Source organism: Leptodactylus fuscus, chromosome 5 (assembly GCF_031893055.1).
Source record: "Leptodactylus fuscus isolate aLepFus1 chromosome 5, aLepFus1.hap2, whole genome shotgun sequence".
Classification (NCBI taxonomy): Eukaryota; Metazoa; Chordata; class Amphibia; order Anura; family Leptodactylidae; genus Leptodactylus; species Leptodactylus fuscus.
Genome location: NC_134269.1, coordinates 94,877,990 through 94,894,356, shown reverse-complemented (window position 1 = coordinate 94,894,356; position 16,367 = coordinate 94,877,990). Strand labels below are relative to the sequence as shown.

At 42.0% G+C, this 16,367-nt stretch overlaps 1 protein-coding gene across 1 annotated transcript in view; it reads left to right on the top strand.

The window, feature by feature from the left end:
- The first annotated feature begins 1,676 nt into the window (after positions 1-1,676).
- TBC1D2B (TBC1 domain family member 2B) overlaps positions 1,677-16,367 on the top strand; it is a 34,906-nt gene continuing 20,215 nt past the window's right edge. Inside the window, exons 1-4 of the mRNA XM_075273813.1 lie at positions 1,677-2,405; positions 9,431-9,584; positions 13,362-13,524; positions 15,201-15,373. Coding sequence (XP_075129914.1) covers positions 2,061-2,405; positions 9,431-9,584; positions 13,362-13,524; positions 15,201-15,373 — 835 coding nt within the window. The 5' untranslated portion in view covers positions 1,677-2,060. The remainder of the gene's footprint in view (positions 2,406-9,430; positions 9,585-13,361; positions 13,525-15,200; positions 15,374-16,367) is intronic.

Below are 16,367 nucleotides of genomic sequence, written 5' to 3'. Positions count from 1 at the left end.
GGAGGTGGTCTGCATGGACGGTGCCTGGAGCTTTCTGCTTATGGCCCTGCTCATAGCTGGTGTAGATTTCAGAGTTATCATTTGGATCAGAAAACTGTTGTAAATGATTGTTAGTTGTCTTTTCAGAACGTGGTCAAGTTTGTATAAAAGCACCATTGGTGCAACTTTTTTTGCACAAATAGCATTTAAAAAAGTCACAAACCTGAGGTTCAGGTAGACTCCATGCACATGAACATGTGCTTTGTTACTGTGCCAGCCATATTTATCATGGCTAGCACATTGACCTATTATTTTCCATAGCCCCATACACATGCCCATGTACTATCACAGGTCCGTGGCTTGGGGCAAATCTCAGGACAGATAGTACACCTGATAGTTTGGAGAGCTCAATGAGGGAAATCAATAGGTTTGCAGAGGCATGGGTGCCCCACAGTTATCATTCACGTGCCAGTCTTGTGCATTCACACTGAGGAAAATGGTGCTGAATTTGGAGCAGAATCTGTGTCAGAATCAGCGCTGAAGAAAAAGCCTCCCATTGACTTCAATGGTTCCTTTTTCTGAACCCATTTAAAGAGGACCTTTCATCAGATTGGGCACAGGCAGTTCCATATATTGCTGGAAAGCTGACAGTGCGCTGAATTCGATCTGTGCCCCGGGTAAAGCGCTATCAGTCCCGATACCGTAGCGCTTTACAGTCAGAAGGGCGTTTCTGACAGTTAGCCAGGGACGCCCTTCTGCCCAGCAGCGCCTATCGTGCTGTACATTGTGAGCGGGAAGGAACGCCCCCTCCCTCTGCTCACAGTGCTCGTCCATAAACGAGTATCATCAGTAGGGGAGGGGGCGTTCCTCTCCACTCACACTGTACAGCACTATAGGCGCTGCTGTGGAGAAGGACGTTCCTGACAGAGTGCCAGGAACACCCTTCTGACTGTAAAGCGCTACAGTACCGGGACCGATAGCGCTTTACCCGGGGCACAGATCGGGAAAGCTGACAGTGCGCTGAATTCAGCGCACTGTCAGCTTTCCAGCAGTATATAGAACTGCCTGTGCCCAATCTTATGAAAGGTCCTCTTTAAGTCAATGGGAAGCTTTTTTTTTCCACGTGGATTCTGAAGCAGATTCCGCTCCAAATTCAGCACCATTTTCCTCCCTGTGAATGTATCCTAAGATATCTGCTATTAAAACGCAAGGCAGATTTTTGACCATGTATTTCATCCAAATGTTTTAGGTTTTTTTTTTTTAATGTGTTCTTTTTATGTTTATTAACCACACTATCTGTATATTATATCTTAATGGGGATGACATCTTCCTACACGAAGAGTATTACTTGGAAATACTGAATTACCAGGGATATATGACCCAAACTTCCTGTAAATGTAGTATGTACTGACACAATAAGCATTGCTATGATGGGACACGTGGTCCAGTGATACATACGTGGCAATGCTCTGTACACTATGGGAGGAAACCATATTAATATATTTATTTAGCAATGGCCGGGACTAGTTGGCTACCGTTTTTTTTCTTTGCAGAAGGGAAATGTACGCCCCTCTCAAACTTTAGTTTCATGGCACCGCTGTGCATGATGGACTATGTAGTTTTCGCTCAGGCTCTATGCTCAGGTTTCACGTGACGTCGGACTACACTTCCCAGGAGGCCCCTCGCTGGCTTGTAGTCATGGGATGCAGTAGAGGGTGCAGAGTGAGGAGAGCGGAGAGTGTGAATGAGGGGATAGCAAGTTAAGTCATGAGGAGAGTGTCGGGCTGTAGTCGCGCTAGTCAGTGACTGGAGCCGGGATGCATTACATATAGGCGGTGAGATGTAGTGTGAGGCACAGGCTGCTGGCGACGGGCTGGGCTGCAGAGGAAATGTAGGGTGATCACATGTGCTGCTGACAGGATATAAACTATAAGAAGGAGCCTGCTAGGAGCTCTGCACTGCTGCCTGCTGACAGCTCACTATTCTGGGGAAGTTCCAGCTTCTCACCACTATCTAGGAGGTAGCAGAGGTCAGCCACATAGCACTGTATGGGCACCACTGCCTGATGGCAAGCTCTGCTGATGCCAGACACCACAGAGATGCCAGGTGTGGAAGACAGAAGAGGTAGCCAGGACCCTCCTACTGAAGAGCACATGACTTCATCATCTGGAGAACCCACCAGAGAATTACCACCCAGGCTTTGTGGACATCTGGCCAAGCTCTCTGGAAAAGGACCATTGAGGAGCTTCAAGAATCGTTGGTTTGTGTTTGACCCAAGAAGGTGCCATCTCTACTACTTTAAAAGTCCTCAGGACACCCAGCCATTGGCCCATATAGACATTGGCGGTGCCTCTTTCAGCTATGACTTGGAGGCAGATGAGGGTCAGTTTGAGATCCACAGCTCTGGAAGGGTATCCATCCTGCGGGTAAATATCAGGGGGGTATTGTTATATACTTGTCGCCACTCATGTTATATCATCTTGTGTAGATGAAGCTGATGATACATTTCTTTGGACTTGTGTTTTATGTTCTATAAGGTAATTTCATGATGGCAGATTGCAGAGATGCAACCCAAGTAGTTTGATAGGAAACTGTCAGCAAGATTATACTGTCCTATCAATTGGCAGCCTGAGTACATGGTAGTCCCCATTTTTAAGGCAAAGGCCCCACATTGCGGAAAAGATGCTTTATGGGTTTTTTTTTGTTATTTGTTTCAGATTTTTTGCTGGCAGTTTTTGAGCCAAAAGGAATGGGAAATATAGAGGAAATACTGATACTTCTCCCTTATGTTCAATCCACTCCTGGCTTTGGCTCAAAAAAAACTGCAACAAAATCTGCAACAAAAAAGTAGCTTTTCTGCAGTATGGGGCTTTAGTGTAAATTCACATGTTGGAAAATGAAGAGGAATTCCGAGATAGGATGCTGATGCAGTGTATCCAGTTGCGGCTTTCTGTGAAATTACTCTAAGGCCGGGTTCACATGGGAGGTGGCCACCTCAGAATCCGATGCAAAAAACGACTAGATGCTAGTACAGTGCATCGGCATCCAGTCGCGGAATTCTGCTCCGGATTAGGCCCAAATAAATGGGCCTAGACAGGAGCGAGTGTCGCGAGGCGGACATCCACGGCTGAATCAGCCACAGAATCCACCTGAAGAAACGATAGGTTGCTTCCTTTTTCCACGAGCAGGAACAAACCACTCGCAGAAAAAGGAAATGACTGGCTCCCATTGATTTCAATGGGAGGTGCTTTTTTGAGGTGGATTTTGACGCAGATTCCGTGTCAAAATCCTGACCAAAAAACTCCCATGTGAACTAAGCCTAAGGGTAAGTTCACACTGAGTTTTTTTGGTCAGGAAACTGACTCAAATGCCTCCTTCTAAAAACGCCTCACCATTGGACTGTATACAGAGGAGGAATTTGAGTCAGTTTCCTAACCAAATTCCTGATCAAAAAACTCCATGTGAACGAAGCCTAAGGGTACAGTCAGACTAAGTATACGCTGAGTAAAACACGTTCAGAATCAGCGCATACAAAGCAGATCCCATTCATTTCAATGGGAGCCAGCATACAAGCGCTCCCCATTGAAATGAATGGGCTGCTTTTTTCCCTATGGGTTTCAATGTGATACGCGCGTATACATGTGTTATATGAAAAAGCCATTGAACTCAATGGCTAGCTACATTTTACACGTGTATTTTTACATGTGTAAAATGGACAGAATACACGGAGTGTAAACTCCATGTGAAGGCACCCTACTGCTTCAGTATAAAAAAACAATAATGGTGTTGCCATAAATGTTGCATGAGACATCTACAAATCAAATCTGATGTGTGTGTGTATATTTTGTCAATGTAACTTTGTGAGTACAAAGTATATCTCTGTACACACAGTGTCAGATTGATAGAGCTATAAGGCTTTTCTCTAACATACTGTGTGACCATGTTATGGGTTTTGCATTTTTGGTAAAGGCAAGGTGATACAGATGCTAGATTTGGAGTTGGGCAATTGGCTAAAGTCTCATGTAGTGTGTGTGTGTGTGTGTGTGTGTGTGTTTTGTTTTGTTTTGTTTTGCCTTATTCTGGATCAACACTGTCAGCTTATAGGTTGAACTTGATGGCCAAGTGTTCTTTAGGAAGGCCCTGAATGATTTCATGCACATGTGACTGTGACTCCTGGGTATGTCAATCGAGTGATTTTTGGGAGTCCCAAGACCTCTTTACAGTTCCACTTTCCAGGAAAAGAAGTTTCCTTTTTATAGTCAAAATTATAAATTTATTAAAGGGAACCTGTGAGGATGCTAAACCACCCACTTGAGGTTTAGTGTCTCAAATCATCCTGTGTTAAGTCCATTCGTGCCCGCAATTAAAAAGAATAAACCTTTATACTTGCCTAGAAATGAGTCTCCTCTGTTTCTCTCACAGCGCTTTTCATAGAAAGTCTGTAGATTTTTCCTCTGCAGACTTTTTGCTTCTATTATACCTATAAACAAACTTGCAGCATTTCCGTAGGTATGATTGACAGGCTGTGATTTGCAAACGCAAGCATTTTTGGAATCGCTGCATTTCCACATTGGATTATTTCTGCAACGTGTGGATTGGATTAGCAAGAATCGCATCCACTTTGCAGTTCATGTAATATACTGTGGTGTTTACACTACGTGATGCCTTAGCGAGCCACTCACAAAAACCGCTGTTGAAAATATTCAGTGGACACACATCATGTTTTTATTCGCAGTGCTTTTCACAGAAAGTCTGCAGAGTTTTCCTCTCAGGACTTTCTACCTCTATTATACCTCTAGGGAAAATGTCATTGTTTCTCTAGTTATAAATGACATGCTGTGAAAAATGGGCCAGGTTTTGAGTTTGCAGCATTTCCACTGCAGGTTTTTTTGGGCAAGTTATATGGATAGACCCAGCAATGTCTGATTGGTGAGGGACTAACACCCGAACAAATGGGAGCCGTGCACAGATGGTATCCTAGCCTGAGGCTGCATTTGGTATTTGTCTTAATAATTTATAGAACTGTGTGATGTTTGCTAAAGATTCAGACTAAGGTTCAGGCCCCACATTGCGGAACACAACTAAAAAAAAAAAAAAAAGGTGTGTTTTTGCTGTAGTTTTTCTTCCCTTATTAAATCTATAGGGAAAACGTGAGTATTTCTGCAGGTAAAATTGACATGCTGCAATTTTCAAAAATCGCAGCTTTTCTGCAGCATTTTCCTTTTTGCATGTGTGTGGATTGGGTTAGTCAGAATCCTATCCACTTTGTAAGTATTGTAAAATGTCGTTTTTTTTTTTTTCTTTGCTGCACCGTTTCTGCTGTGGCCAAATTGCATTGTTTATACTACATAGGGCTCCAGCCTTAGAAGGAAGACATTGTGAGGGTCCTCTATGCCAGACCTGGGCAATATATGGCCCACAGGCCACATCCAGTCCTCTGACTGGTTCTGTCCATCCCGCATAGCTTGTGGGATAAAAGTAGATGCCGAATGGTAAATCCACTAAAGGACTTGTGATGATGTCATCACGGGTCCTTTAGCTCAACTAGGATAGGCTAAGACTCATTAGTAGGTGGAGCCACACGGGATAGTGTGGTTGCTGTTACACAGAAAGAGTAAGCTGCTGGGAATAGAGACTGAAGGAAGATAAGGAGGAGAGAAGAGACAGTATGTGTGAGTAAGAGGGGGGAACTGGGGGCAGATGTAGGGGGCAGTTAAACTGAAGGCAGATGGAGGGGGGACATTAAAATGGGGGGCAGATGAAGGGGGACATTAAACTGGGGCAGCTGGAGGAGCATATTAAACCGTGGGGGGTAGCTACTATTTGCCCCCCCAGTTTAATGTACCCCTCCAACTACCCCCACTGTTTAATGTCCCCCTCCAGCTGCCCAAGTTTAATGTCCCTTCTAGTTTCTGCTAGTTTAAACTGGGGCACCAGGAGAGGGACTTAATACTGTGGGACATTTGGAGGGCAACGTTATAATTTGGGGGTGTATAATGTACAGGTGACTGTAAGAGAATTATACTTTGTGGGGGCACATGGAAAAATGATTGAACCAATGTAGAAATGTGTGGAGCTAAATTTCCCGCAGCGCGCATAGCTCTCTAGAACAGTTTCAATTTCTCATGCAGCCTCATGGGAAAATTAATTGCCCACCCCTGCTCTATGCGGTAAGGAGGTTGTCCTGAATTCAAGTCTCCACCAAACATAGAACCTCTTGACATGCTAACATATATGAAGTGGTGTGAGTTGCTTTTTAGTCATCTTTTAGAGGTAGCAGCAGTGGATTGTTTTATAATGTAGTATATGTACTGTACAATGCATGGACAAGGTATACAATAATCACACCTTGTAGGGAAAGTACATAAGTAAGGATAATGCAAACTATCTTAAGGTTATAGTAAATCAGACACTTTCTGGAGTCACTTACTGTAGGAGAGTATACTCTATCATAATGTTTGCTTTCAGGTTAATGAATAAAGTGTGCTTTATCGGCTAAGTAAATCTATGCAGTGAGTGGAGAGAGATTATACAGAGAAAGTGTATGGAGGGGACTGGTGGATAGTTATACTAGGATTTCACCATGATTTGTTTGTAAAAAAAAAAAAAAAAAAAAAATACTAAAAACCTTGTTCCCCGCAGTTTTAGTCATGGCATATAGATAAGATATGCCATTATACACATGAACTTGAATGCTGTTATGTTTAAGATATGTGCCGGATGGGATCAGCGTTCAGACAAAATGGTTCATTCCTTATATTCCCAGTGGTTGTTCCCCCTCCAACCAGTGAGGCATTCCACATTCAAGCTTTATGTTGTATCTCAACATAGAACAAGCAATACTTTTCTCTCCGCATGATTTGTGCAGACACCGGTTCATGTGGTTTCTTTGTTAACAGCTTTTTAATGCATTCAGTATTCCGTTCAGGGGGCCCCAAGCGGAGCCCCCAAACGGAATACTGAACGCAGATGTGAACCGGGCCTTATACTTATGTGATGTCACTGATCTACTGCGGAGCTATTGGCGTTGCTTTTGCTGCAATCTGGTGCTTCTGTATGGCACAGAGATAATCTAGGGGAGTAAATCGCTGTTTTCCTGTTATGGAGTATGCTACAAGTTGGGAGGCATACAGAAAAACAATATTCTACAGGGAAACATTGGTGGGGAGGTGGGACTCCTTTAATATGGTTCTTATGATCTTTGTATAGAAATACATGTTTTATAGAATAAGAGTTTCTGTGACCTGTGTGCACAGTACAAAGTATACACATAAAGAAATTATTTGCAGATATGAAATCTGGAAAGAGAAGAAGCATTTAGCAACCTGTTTATTCCAACTAGGACAAGCAGGATTGATGTTAAAATGCTGCCAATTCTCAAGTCCATGTGCAGTATAGTCACATATACAGCCCCATAGATAAAGTTTGGGTTTTTTTTCATAGTGCTGTCAATTTTAATATTCTGGCAATCCATATATATAGTCTTATATGGTCATAGGAACACTTACTCTATGATATACACATTTCTAAACAAAGGAGATCGTTCAAGGTGGGACCTTTAAAGGGATTTTCACCCTCTAATTGGGGCATATGGACATCATAGAGAGGACCCCTCTCCCTTTGGTTATCTTGAGTATCCCCATGTATTTCTTGACCAGCTATTTATTTGATGCAATACTACATTTCCCTGTAGCACATTTTTCTTCTGTATGCCTCCGGTGATTGTGGCTTACTCCGTAGGGTGCCAGAGTTATTCTCCCATAGAATATTTCCATAATACAGGCTATGCAGTAGGCTGGTGACTTCATATACAAGGTGGTTCCCATGCATATAAGATATACCCTAAAGCTTGAATGTAATGTAAACGTACAGGTTGGTGGGGGAGAAACCAAGAGGATAGTGAAGAATTGTATTTATTTATTTTGCGTTGAAGTACTTTCTCTGGGGCAAACTGAAGCCAAATGATGGCATTTGACATTAGATTAAAATCACATTGAAGTCATTGTGACTCTTGATGGAAACTTCGCCCTGGAAAAACAATGATGAAAAATATACATAGTGTGACTACGGCCTTGTTGAAAGATACTTGAAGGTCCTGCATTTACTTTAACAAGTTAATATACAGTATGTATAAAATTCTACCATGCATTGCAATTTCAACATTTGTCATTTGTCTTTACACTTATACCTCTAACTTGCTTTTCTACTTTTTGCATCCTGTTTTCTTGTAACAGTGCCTTATGTTCTACAACACTTTAAACCCACCTACACACACCTTTTATTTATTTTTATATATTTTGACATATATATCATCTAGTCGTTGTTAAAAGTGTGGACAGGAAACCAGCTTAAGAACTGGTTGACTTCAGAGCAAATGTAAGGTGTATTTCAGTACTATAAACCCATATAATCCTTATAGTGTACAACAGCCACAATGTATACAGTACATTGGGAGTAAAGCTGGATGTATAGTTCCAACCTGTACCGCTGTATAGGCATACTTCACCCTTACACTCCTATGTAAAAACAATACCATAGTGTACCTTGTTTTTTTTCAGGATGCCTTGGCATGGAAAAGTGTATTTGACAGTGCCAAATATGCTGGCCCAGTGGGGGCCAAAACGATGCTTGTTTGTGTACATAGGGTTGGGCAGCTATGACCCAAATCATGATTACCTTGATTATGATTGAGTGATTATTTCAGGCTACTCCTGTTTTTACATGCCACGTTCCCTGTTTAGATTCCATACTATGCCACTGAATGTTGGTTATTGACATGTCTGCAATCCTTTTAGTGACATCCTCTAGCCAATGGTGGTATGAGACAGGATGGCATAGATGCCAAATAATTTGGAGGAATCGATGAAACTAGTTCACATATGTTAAAGGTCTATCCCACAAAGTGAAGACTGAAGGACTTTTCTCCCGCTCCACATTCAACCTGAGTGCAGCCAGGCTGAATAAGTGCGGGGACTGGTGGTGGTCGGCGCTCACATTCACTTCATTGGGAGTGCTGGAGATGGCTGAAGCACAGCACACAACTGTCTCTGCCACTCCCATTGAAATCAATGGGAGCGCTGACTGCCAGCAGCCTGGCTGCACTCAGGTTAAACTGAAGCAAATGTCCTGCATTCTTCACTAACTTTCAGTATTGGTTATGTTGTGTCCAGCCGCACTGTAGTATGTACAGATGGACACCACTTATTAAACCTTTTCACATAGATTATTAAATATACAACCTTTCCCAGACTACATTACATCAGAGAAGTACACTGAGCTTTTAATAGTGTTTATCCTTAGAACTATAGATATTCCAATAGCAAGCAGCAGAATTGTGAATACAGCTCTGGATTCTTATACAGGTTATGAAGAGGTCAGAATACAATGTATGTCTAACTTTTCACCTTTAAACCATGGAACACTTCAGCTAAATGTTTTTCTCTGACTCTAGGCTCCTAGTCGTCAAGCAATGACTTACTGGCTGCAAGAACTACAGCAGAAACGTTGGGAGTATTGCAACAACCGGGTTGTAGGAAAGAGAGACAGCATGGTGAACCCTACTGCTGGACAGGTCCCCACCGGGTTGGTAGCCAAAGAAAGCTGTGGTAAAATACCTTTCAATTTGCTATTTACTCTCCATAACCTTATCATAACGTGTCATGTGTGATAGATTTTGCCTGTAAAAATCGACTGAAAACCCCGATCTCCTGCCAACTTCTATGGCAATCTGTAGTCTTGATCCTAAAACTGCTGCTTGAGAGGAAGGGCAAGAGGCTTGTGCTGCAGTACAAATCTAAGTAACTTTATGCCTTGGTAAAATTGGACATTTATGCTAATACTTGTGTACTATAAAATTCTGTATAAGCTCTACCATATAATGAACACTTGTGAGTTATAAGCCTTCAGCATAACTTACAGTTCCTATCCAGTCTTTACAATTACCTCAGAATATACATACATGTTCATACAGTCTGTTTCAAGTGACAAAAAGGGCCAGACATCAAACTGAAACGGTGTACAGGTATATTTATTTTATTCCTGTATTTGCTACTGTAAGAATGGTGTAAGGCGGTACAAATGCACACACCTGGATCTCTTGACTAACTGCATGGAAAGGGTTAACTCTGTCTGGATATCCTGCATAATGTTATTGAGACATAGCAGATCAGTGCAAGATTGTTTAATATTATGTATTGCGAAATATCATATTGCATCATGTGTTGTATTACATATCCGTGTCACTTTAAATGCAGGTCATTGCGTGGTCATTGTTTTACTGCATGGTGCAGATTCCAGAAAATACCAACTCCTTAGCGGCTGAACAAAGTTGCACCAATGTGTTTGATTATAACTTCCTTATGTGTAGTGAGACCAATGATAACAGGCCTTACCCAGGTTGGTAATGGCTTTGTATTCAAGGGTCTATTCCCATGCTCACAGTGAGTGGCCAGCCGTAGAGGCCATCTTGAGAGGAGGATTGCTGGTCGGTCAGGATGTCATCTTGTTTAATAGTGTGAGAACTTAAACCACCTCACAGCCAAAAAATGCCAATGCGGTCCCAGTAGCTACGCACCTTAGAGGCGGTCATGAATGGGAGAGCGTATGTTCCAGTGGTATACAGTGCATCGTGAATGACTGCAGAAGCGTGCTGCTTGTTGCTGCAACCTTTTGATCTGGGGAATTGGTTGGTGAATTCATTGTACAAATTCAAAAAGGTTCTGGATTAGTGTTGAGTGAATAGAATTCGTCGAATACCTCGCCAGCATAGGAATGTGTATAATCGGACAAACACCAAGGGGTTAAGCGCATCGAATATTCGAAGCGTTTAACCCCTTGGTGTTCGGCCGATTACACGCATTCCTATGCCGGCGAGGTATTCGACGAATACTATTCGCTCAACACAATTCTGGATGACTTTCCTGAACACAAAATATATTATAGATTTTAGTTCATGATTTTGGTCCATGGTTTTACACTGACTATGGATTTGGAGTCAGGAAGGAATTTTATCCTGTAGATTCTGAACACTCGTAGGCTACTGAAGCTGATGTCCCATTAAGCCTATATTGACAATAAATCTAGTGACTCGGTGGGCAAAACACACTTTGCAATCTGACAGAGACGTTCCTGGAAAGCCCTTGCTGCTTGTGGGTGAGCATTATGCTGCTGGTAAATACCAGTTGGAAACCATGGTGGGCAACACGTGGCCACATGATGTCCTGTATCTATCACTAAGCTGTTAGTGTCTCATGTCACTACTGGGGGGTGGCTGGCAAGATCATCATACCAACAGCTGGAACTTTGTCACTCCACAGGAAAGGCAAGATTGAGGCTTTTGACTTCAAGACTCTAACCTGACCATCATCAAACCCCAAACAGAACCTAGGTTTGTCACAAAAGGCTATAGGATTCCAATCCATAGCAGTCCGGGTTTCTCATAACTCTTTTGCAAACAAAAGTGACAAGGGTTGGCTGTCAATGAGGGCCATGGCACTAAATTTTCTTCTGCCAAAGGAATGGAAATGGTCCCATCAGAGACTAGGGTGTGCAATGAAGGATGCCAGCTATGTCTGGATGGTGGACAAAGAAACTATGGTAGCTGCTCATGCTTGTCGGTAAATCCTCTGTTTTAGTGGTCTGTCTGAGTTCTCCAAAATCTGTTTGCCACGTAAACACTGCTCCCTCACATATCCACTGCTCACTCCTAACAGCTATGTCAGAACAGCCTAATGGGTGGATAATTTGCCCATCATGCTTCTTTTGTGAACTTTGCAAAATGTAGTAGTCAACAATCCAAGAGGTACACTACCCAAAAGTAGTCTCTGAGGACCTTTTTATAGGGTAATGGGAAAACGCTTTTGTGCCCTCTTGTGGCAAGACCCACTCTCTATACTGACCACAATCTGTACACGTTTACCAGTGGCGTAACTAGGAATGGCGGGGCCCCGTGGCGAACTTTTGACATGGGGGGGTCCCCCCAAACCGACGCCGAAGACCTCAACCGACCCCCTCCTCAGAACTCTATTATGTCCCTTAGTAAGCCCTGCACACAGTATTAACCCCAATAGTGTCCCCTGCACACAGTATTAACCCCAATAGTGGCCCCTGCACACAGAATTAACCCCAATACTGACCCCTGCACACAGTATTATGTCCCACTGTGGACATCCATAAACAATTATTATACTCTGGGGTCTTTTCAGACCCCAGAGTATAATAATCGGAGACCGAGGGGAATAAAAACATTTTTTAAAAAACCCAGTTGCTTTCCTGCTCCTAGGCTGTCGGCTGCCGGCTGCCGCTCTTGTCCTGCATTAATGACGTCGGACGTCACGTGACCCGCGAAGCAGACCCGGGTCATGTGACGTCAGACACGAATGAGGGAGGCCGGAGGCAGGATCGTGGAGAGGTAAGTAACAGTGTTTGTTATGTTCCTTAGTCTCCCGGTCCGCTGATCATTATACTCGGGGGTCTGCAAAGACCCCCGAATATAATGATAGTGTTTGTGGGGCCCGCGGTGTCACTTGCCGATCCCGGCCCAGCCAGGATCGGCAAGTGAATGGGGCCCGTAACGGACTATTTAAAAAAAAAAAAACGCAGCGGTAGCGGCTGTCACTGGGCCCCCTAATGGCCCGGGCCCTGTGGCAGCTGCTACTGCTGCTACCACGGTAGTTACGCCCCTGACGTTTACATATCTGTCTGAGACAAAACTGCATGCCGAGTCTTGCAGCAATCCTTTCTATTTGGATTCCTTATTTAATTTAATGAGTGTAATATATACAAGGATGCCAGGAGGAGGAGGAGCTTTTCACTTATTGAACATTCATTCAGTAGCGGTTTAAGCTGTGTGGTCAACTAATAATATATTTGTGGTGTTCTCCTGTTGTTTTTAGGTCACACTCCTATAGCCTGGCTTTATGCACTCTCATTGACATTGTGTAACTTGAAACTTTCTGAGATGTGTGTTGTGTGCTGCTTATAGTTATTGCTTCAGGTGGTGGGGGTAGTGTAGATAGGGAAGAACCAAGCATGAGAAATTAAGAAAAAAAGAGGAAGGAAGGAAAAAAAAAATTCTGCCATTTCTGCTGTAGACTGTATATACACAGGCCCTGTAGATATACATACTTGGCAGTAACTAAACATGCATACTTATTGATAGTTTACAAGTTCTGGCAAGACTTGTTTTTTTTTTTTTTTTTTTTTTTTTTTTTTAGGGCTCCTGTAACTACTCCTCAAATGGCTATGAAATCACATAGTGATATGTTTGTCTTTTCTATTGACATAAATGAATCATTGAATCCATAGCATGCAAGCTTTGTCTTGTTTAAATATCTTCGCTGTGTCTTTGTCGTTAACTTGTGCCTATTTATATTTTGTTGTAGAAATCCCAAATGTACCCTGTGTGACTGATTCGACAGAACGGGCTCGTGTTCACTTTACAGCTGACATGTGCCCCGGTGCACTTGGAGATCAGACCCCTGACCATGGATCCAGTCAGTCAAATGCAGTGCAAGGCTTGCTCAGGCAATGGAGTAACGATATAAGGTACTTAGAATAAGGATAGGTCATTAATATCCAGATTTTTCATACCAAGTATACCACCAATGAAGAAAGAAGAAGAAGAAAGAAGAAGAAAAAAAAAACAACCTGAAAATCTCCTTTTAACCAAAATTGTCAAAGTTGTTCTTTTGCACCAACAGAATGCTGCTGTATATTACAATTTTATGTGAGTGTGTTGGAAATAAATGGCATGTTTTAGGAGATGTCATTTATAATTCCAACATAAACTTCGAGATGTTGCAATGCTGTTGTATACATGGTGTCCTTGTGAATCACTCTCCCAGGGAAAAAGCCTCTATTGTTAAATACTGCACAAGCTCAAGAGGCTTTTTCAGGTTTAGCTTGTGGTTTAGATAAGTATCGCAGTGTAAACTTCCTGTATAGTGACTTTCAGTCCATTGCTGAATGTGTTACTGCGGGAAATGACTGATGTAACTGTTTCAAGACAACCATATGTATGGTGACACTATTTCCCTATTGTCTTAACGGCTATGAACCTAACAGTGTCTACCACCTATTCAGTATATAGGTTTTAGTGCAGAGTAGCACAAGTTACCGCTCCATACACCTTAGACTAAAGTTGATAGAAATGTCCACATGGAACCAAAATATTGTTTACTGGGTGATATTTGTCAAAGAACAAACATTTTAAACATTAAAGGGAGACTGTCAGCAGGTAAATTGGGATAAAGCTAATGACACTATCCTATAGGTCTGCTTCTAAACACTCGCCTTATTCTGCATTGCACCTCCATTTTCATAAAAATCAGGATTTTATTGTTATAAGCTGCTTTATTCTTATAAGATGCTTATCTCATCCGTGGGCTTTGGCTGTTACTATATAGAAGGTCATTTACGTAAAGCTGTGTTCAGTTTACCCAATGATAACTTATCCTAGGCCTATGCATTTGATCTTGAGTCCCACACAACTCCTTTCCGGTTATTTATTTGGCTGGTTGACTTTTCTTTGCTGCAAATGATTTACGGTAGATAAAATGTATTTTCTGCACCATTATGTAGTGTGAACAAGTAATGTACCCTCAAAAGCCTTTGTTCAAAGGCTCTGCACAAATTCTTGACATAAGTAAATGAAAAAGCAAACACTATTATCATTTCCATCTCATAACTCCATATTTCTTACAATCCCTTCCATTTCCACTTTTTATGGAGTATTTTAGTATCTTGGATGTAGAAGGCATGAAGCAAGGAAACTTGAATCCTATTTTCAGCAGCCATAATTGTTGGTACTGCAAATACATCAGTCAGTTGATTGTCCTTGGACTTTGATTTACTGTGTAGTGTAAAATATAAATTGGGGCTGTGGGATAGATAGGGAGGATGATTTATACCATGGCCCTGGTATAAAGTAGGCATATATCTAAATACATATATCTGTCTATACACTAAGGTGATGGCGCCAAAGTAAATATTCAGCAAACTATGCATAATATGACTTGTATAATTTAATCATTTTATTTCACTCCATGGCCCTGGTATAAAGTAGGCATTTTGGAAAGCTTGACTTTATCAAATAGAAACACTGTATTTTCTAGGGTCTATATGTATTTCTGGATTATACTGCATTCTATCTCTATAAAGTCACCTGTACACTGCTTAAATAATAAATGCCTGGAATGTTGTCTTTCATTCTATCGTGCTAGAAACTCAGTGCAAAACCTACGGCCTGGAAGAAATACCAATGAATGCAGGAAGAGTGTATTTTATACCAATGAGGAATGGGAATTGCTTAACCCAACCCCTAAAGAGCTTGAAGAATCCATTTTGCATGAGGAAAGAAAAAGACCTCCTATGGATGGAGGCAGATGGAACACAGGTAGTGTATTTGGTATATGGCACTTACAGGTATTAAGTGATGGCATATTGCTAGCCAATTCTGAGAACAAATGGGCCACAACACTGATTTAGTGCTGTGTGCGCTTTTAAGCTTTACCGTACATCTGTGGTGGCTAGAGCGGAGATGTACAGAGAAAAGCAGATATGGAGCCACCATACTAAACCAACAATGCAGTTCCTTCACTCTTTATAATTGGTGGCTGTCTGGCTACTACCAATTATAAATTGGTGGCGTATTGTAGCAATATGCTCACTTTATAACATGGGGGAAAAATCCTTTAAATGGTTTGTTGATGATTACCTATGTACAGGATAGCGTCGATCAGCTGTTTTGCCCACCGGAAGCCATATACCTTCTCTGCTCCTATTTAAATGAATGAGAGGAGAACTGCAGGGCTTTGTACACTAAATACATACATCTGTCTATACACTAAGGTGATGGCGCCAGGGGACTGCTCCCATTTACTTAAAAAAAAAAAAGTGCAGTGCTGATTTTTGGCCCTATTCCTGGTATACCACTTTCAGCACATGAAATGGCTGATCAGAGCAGAGTCCAGGTGTTGGACCCCAACCAATCTAATACTGAAGACTTATCCTGTAGAAAAGTCATTGTTGTTCAACTTTGCTAGATCTAGGACAACCGCTTTAATTATTGTTGTTTTCTTTTGTATAATATTAATGATACCATCACTTCATGATGTTTGAGACCTAGAAGACCATTATGTGCAGTTGCACATTCTTAACAACCACCTTCTTACATGTGTATAAATGGATTAGTACAGCTACACACATACTGTATGTTTGGGATGTAATCTGTAAGCATGTATATTGAGAAAAGTCATCACGCAGAATTACTAGATGATATACTGACTGAGTGTGTCTGCCATGAGGTACGGCAATGTAGAATGAAAGTGTACCATGTCGTGACCTTAGACACCAGGTCAAATGACCAACTCTCCTCGGCTGCTACGTAA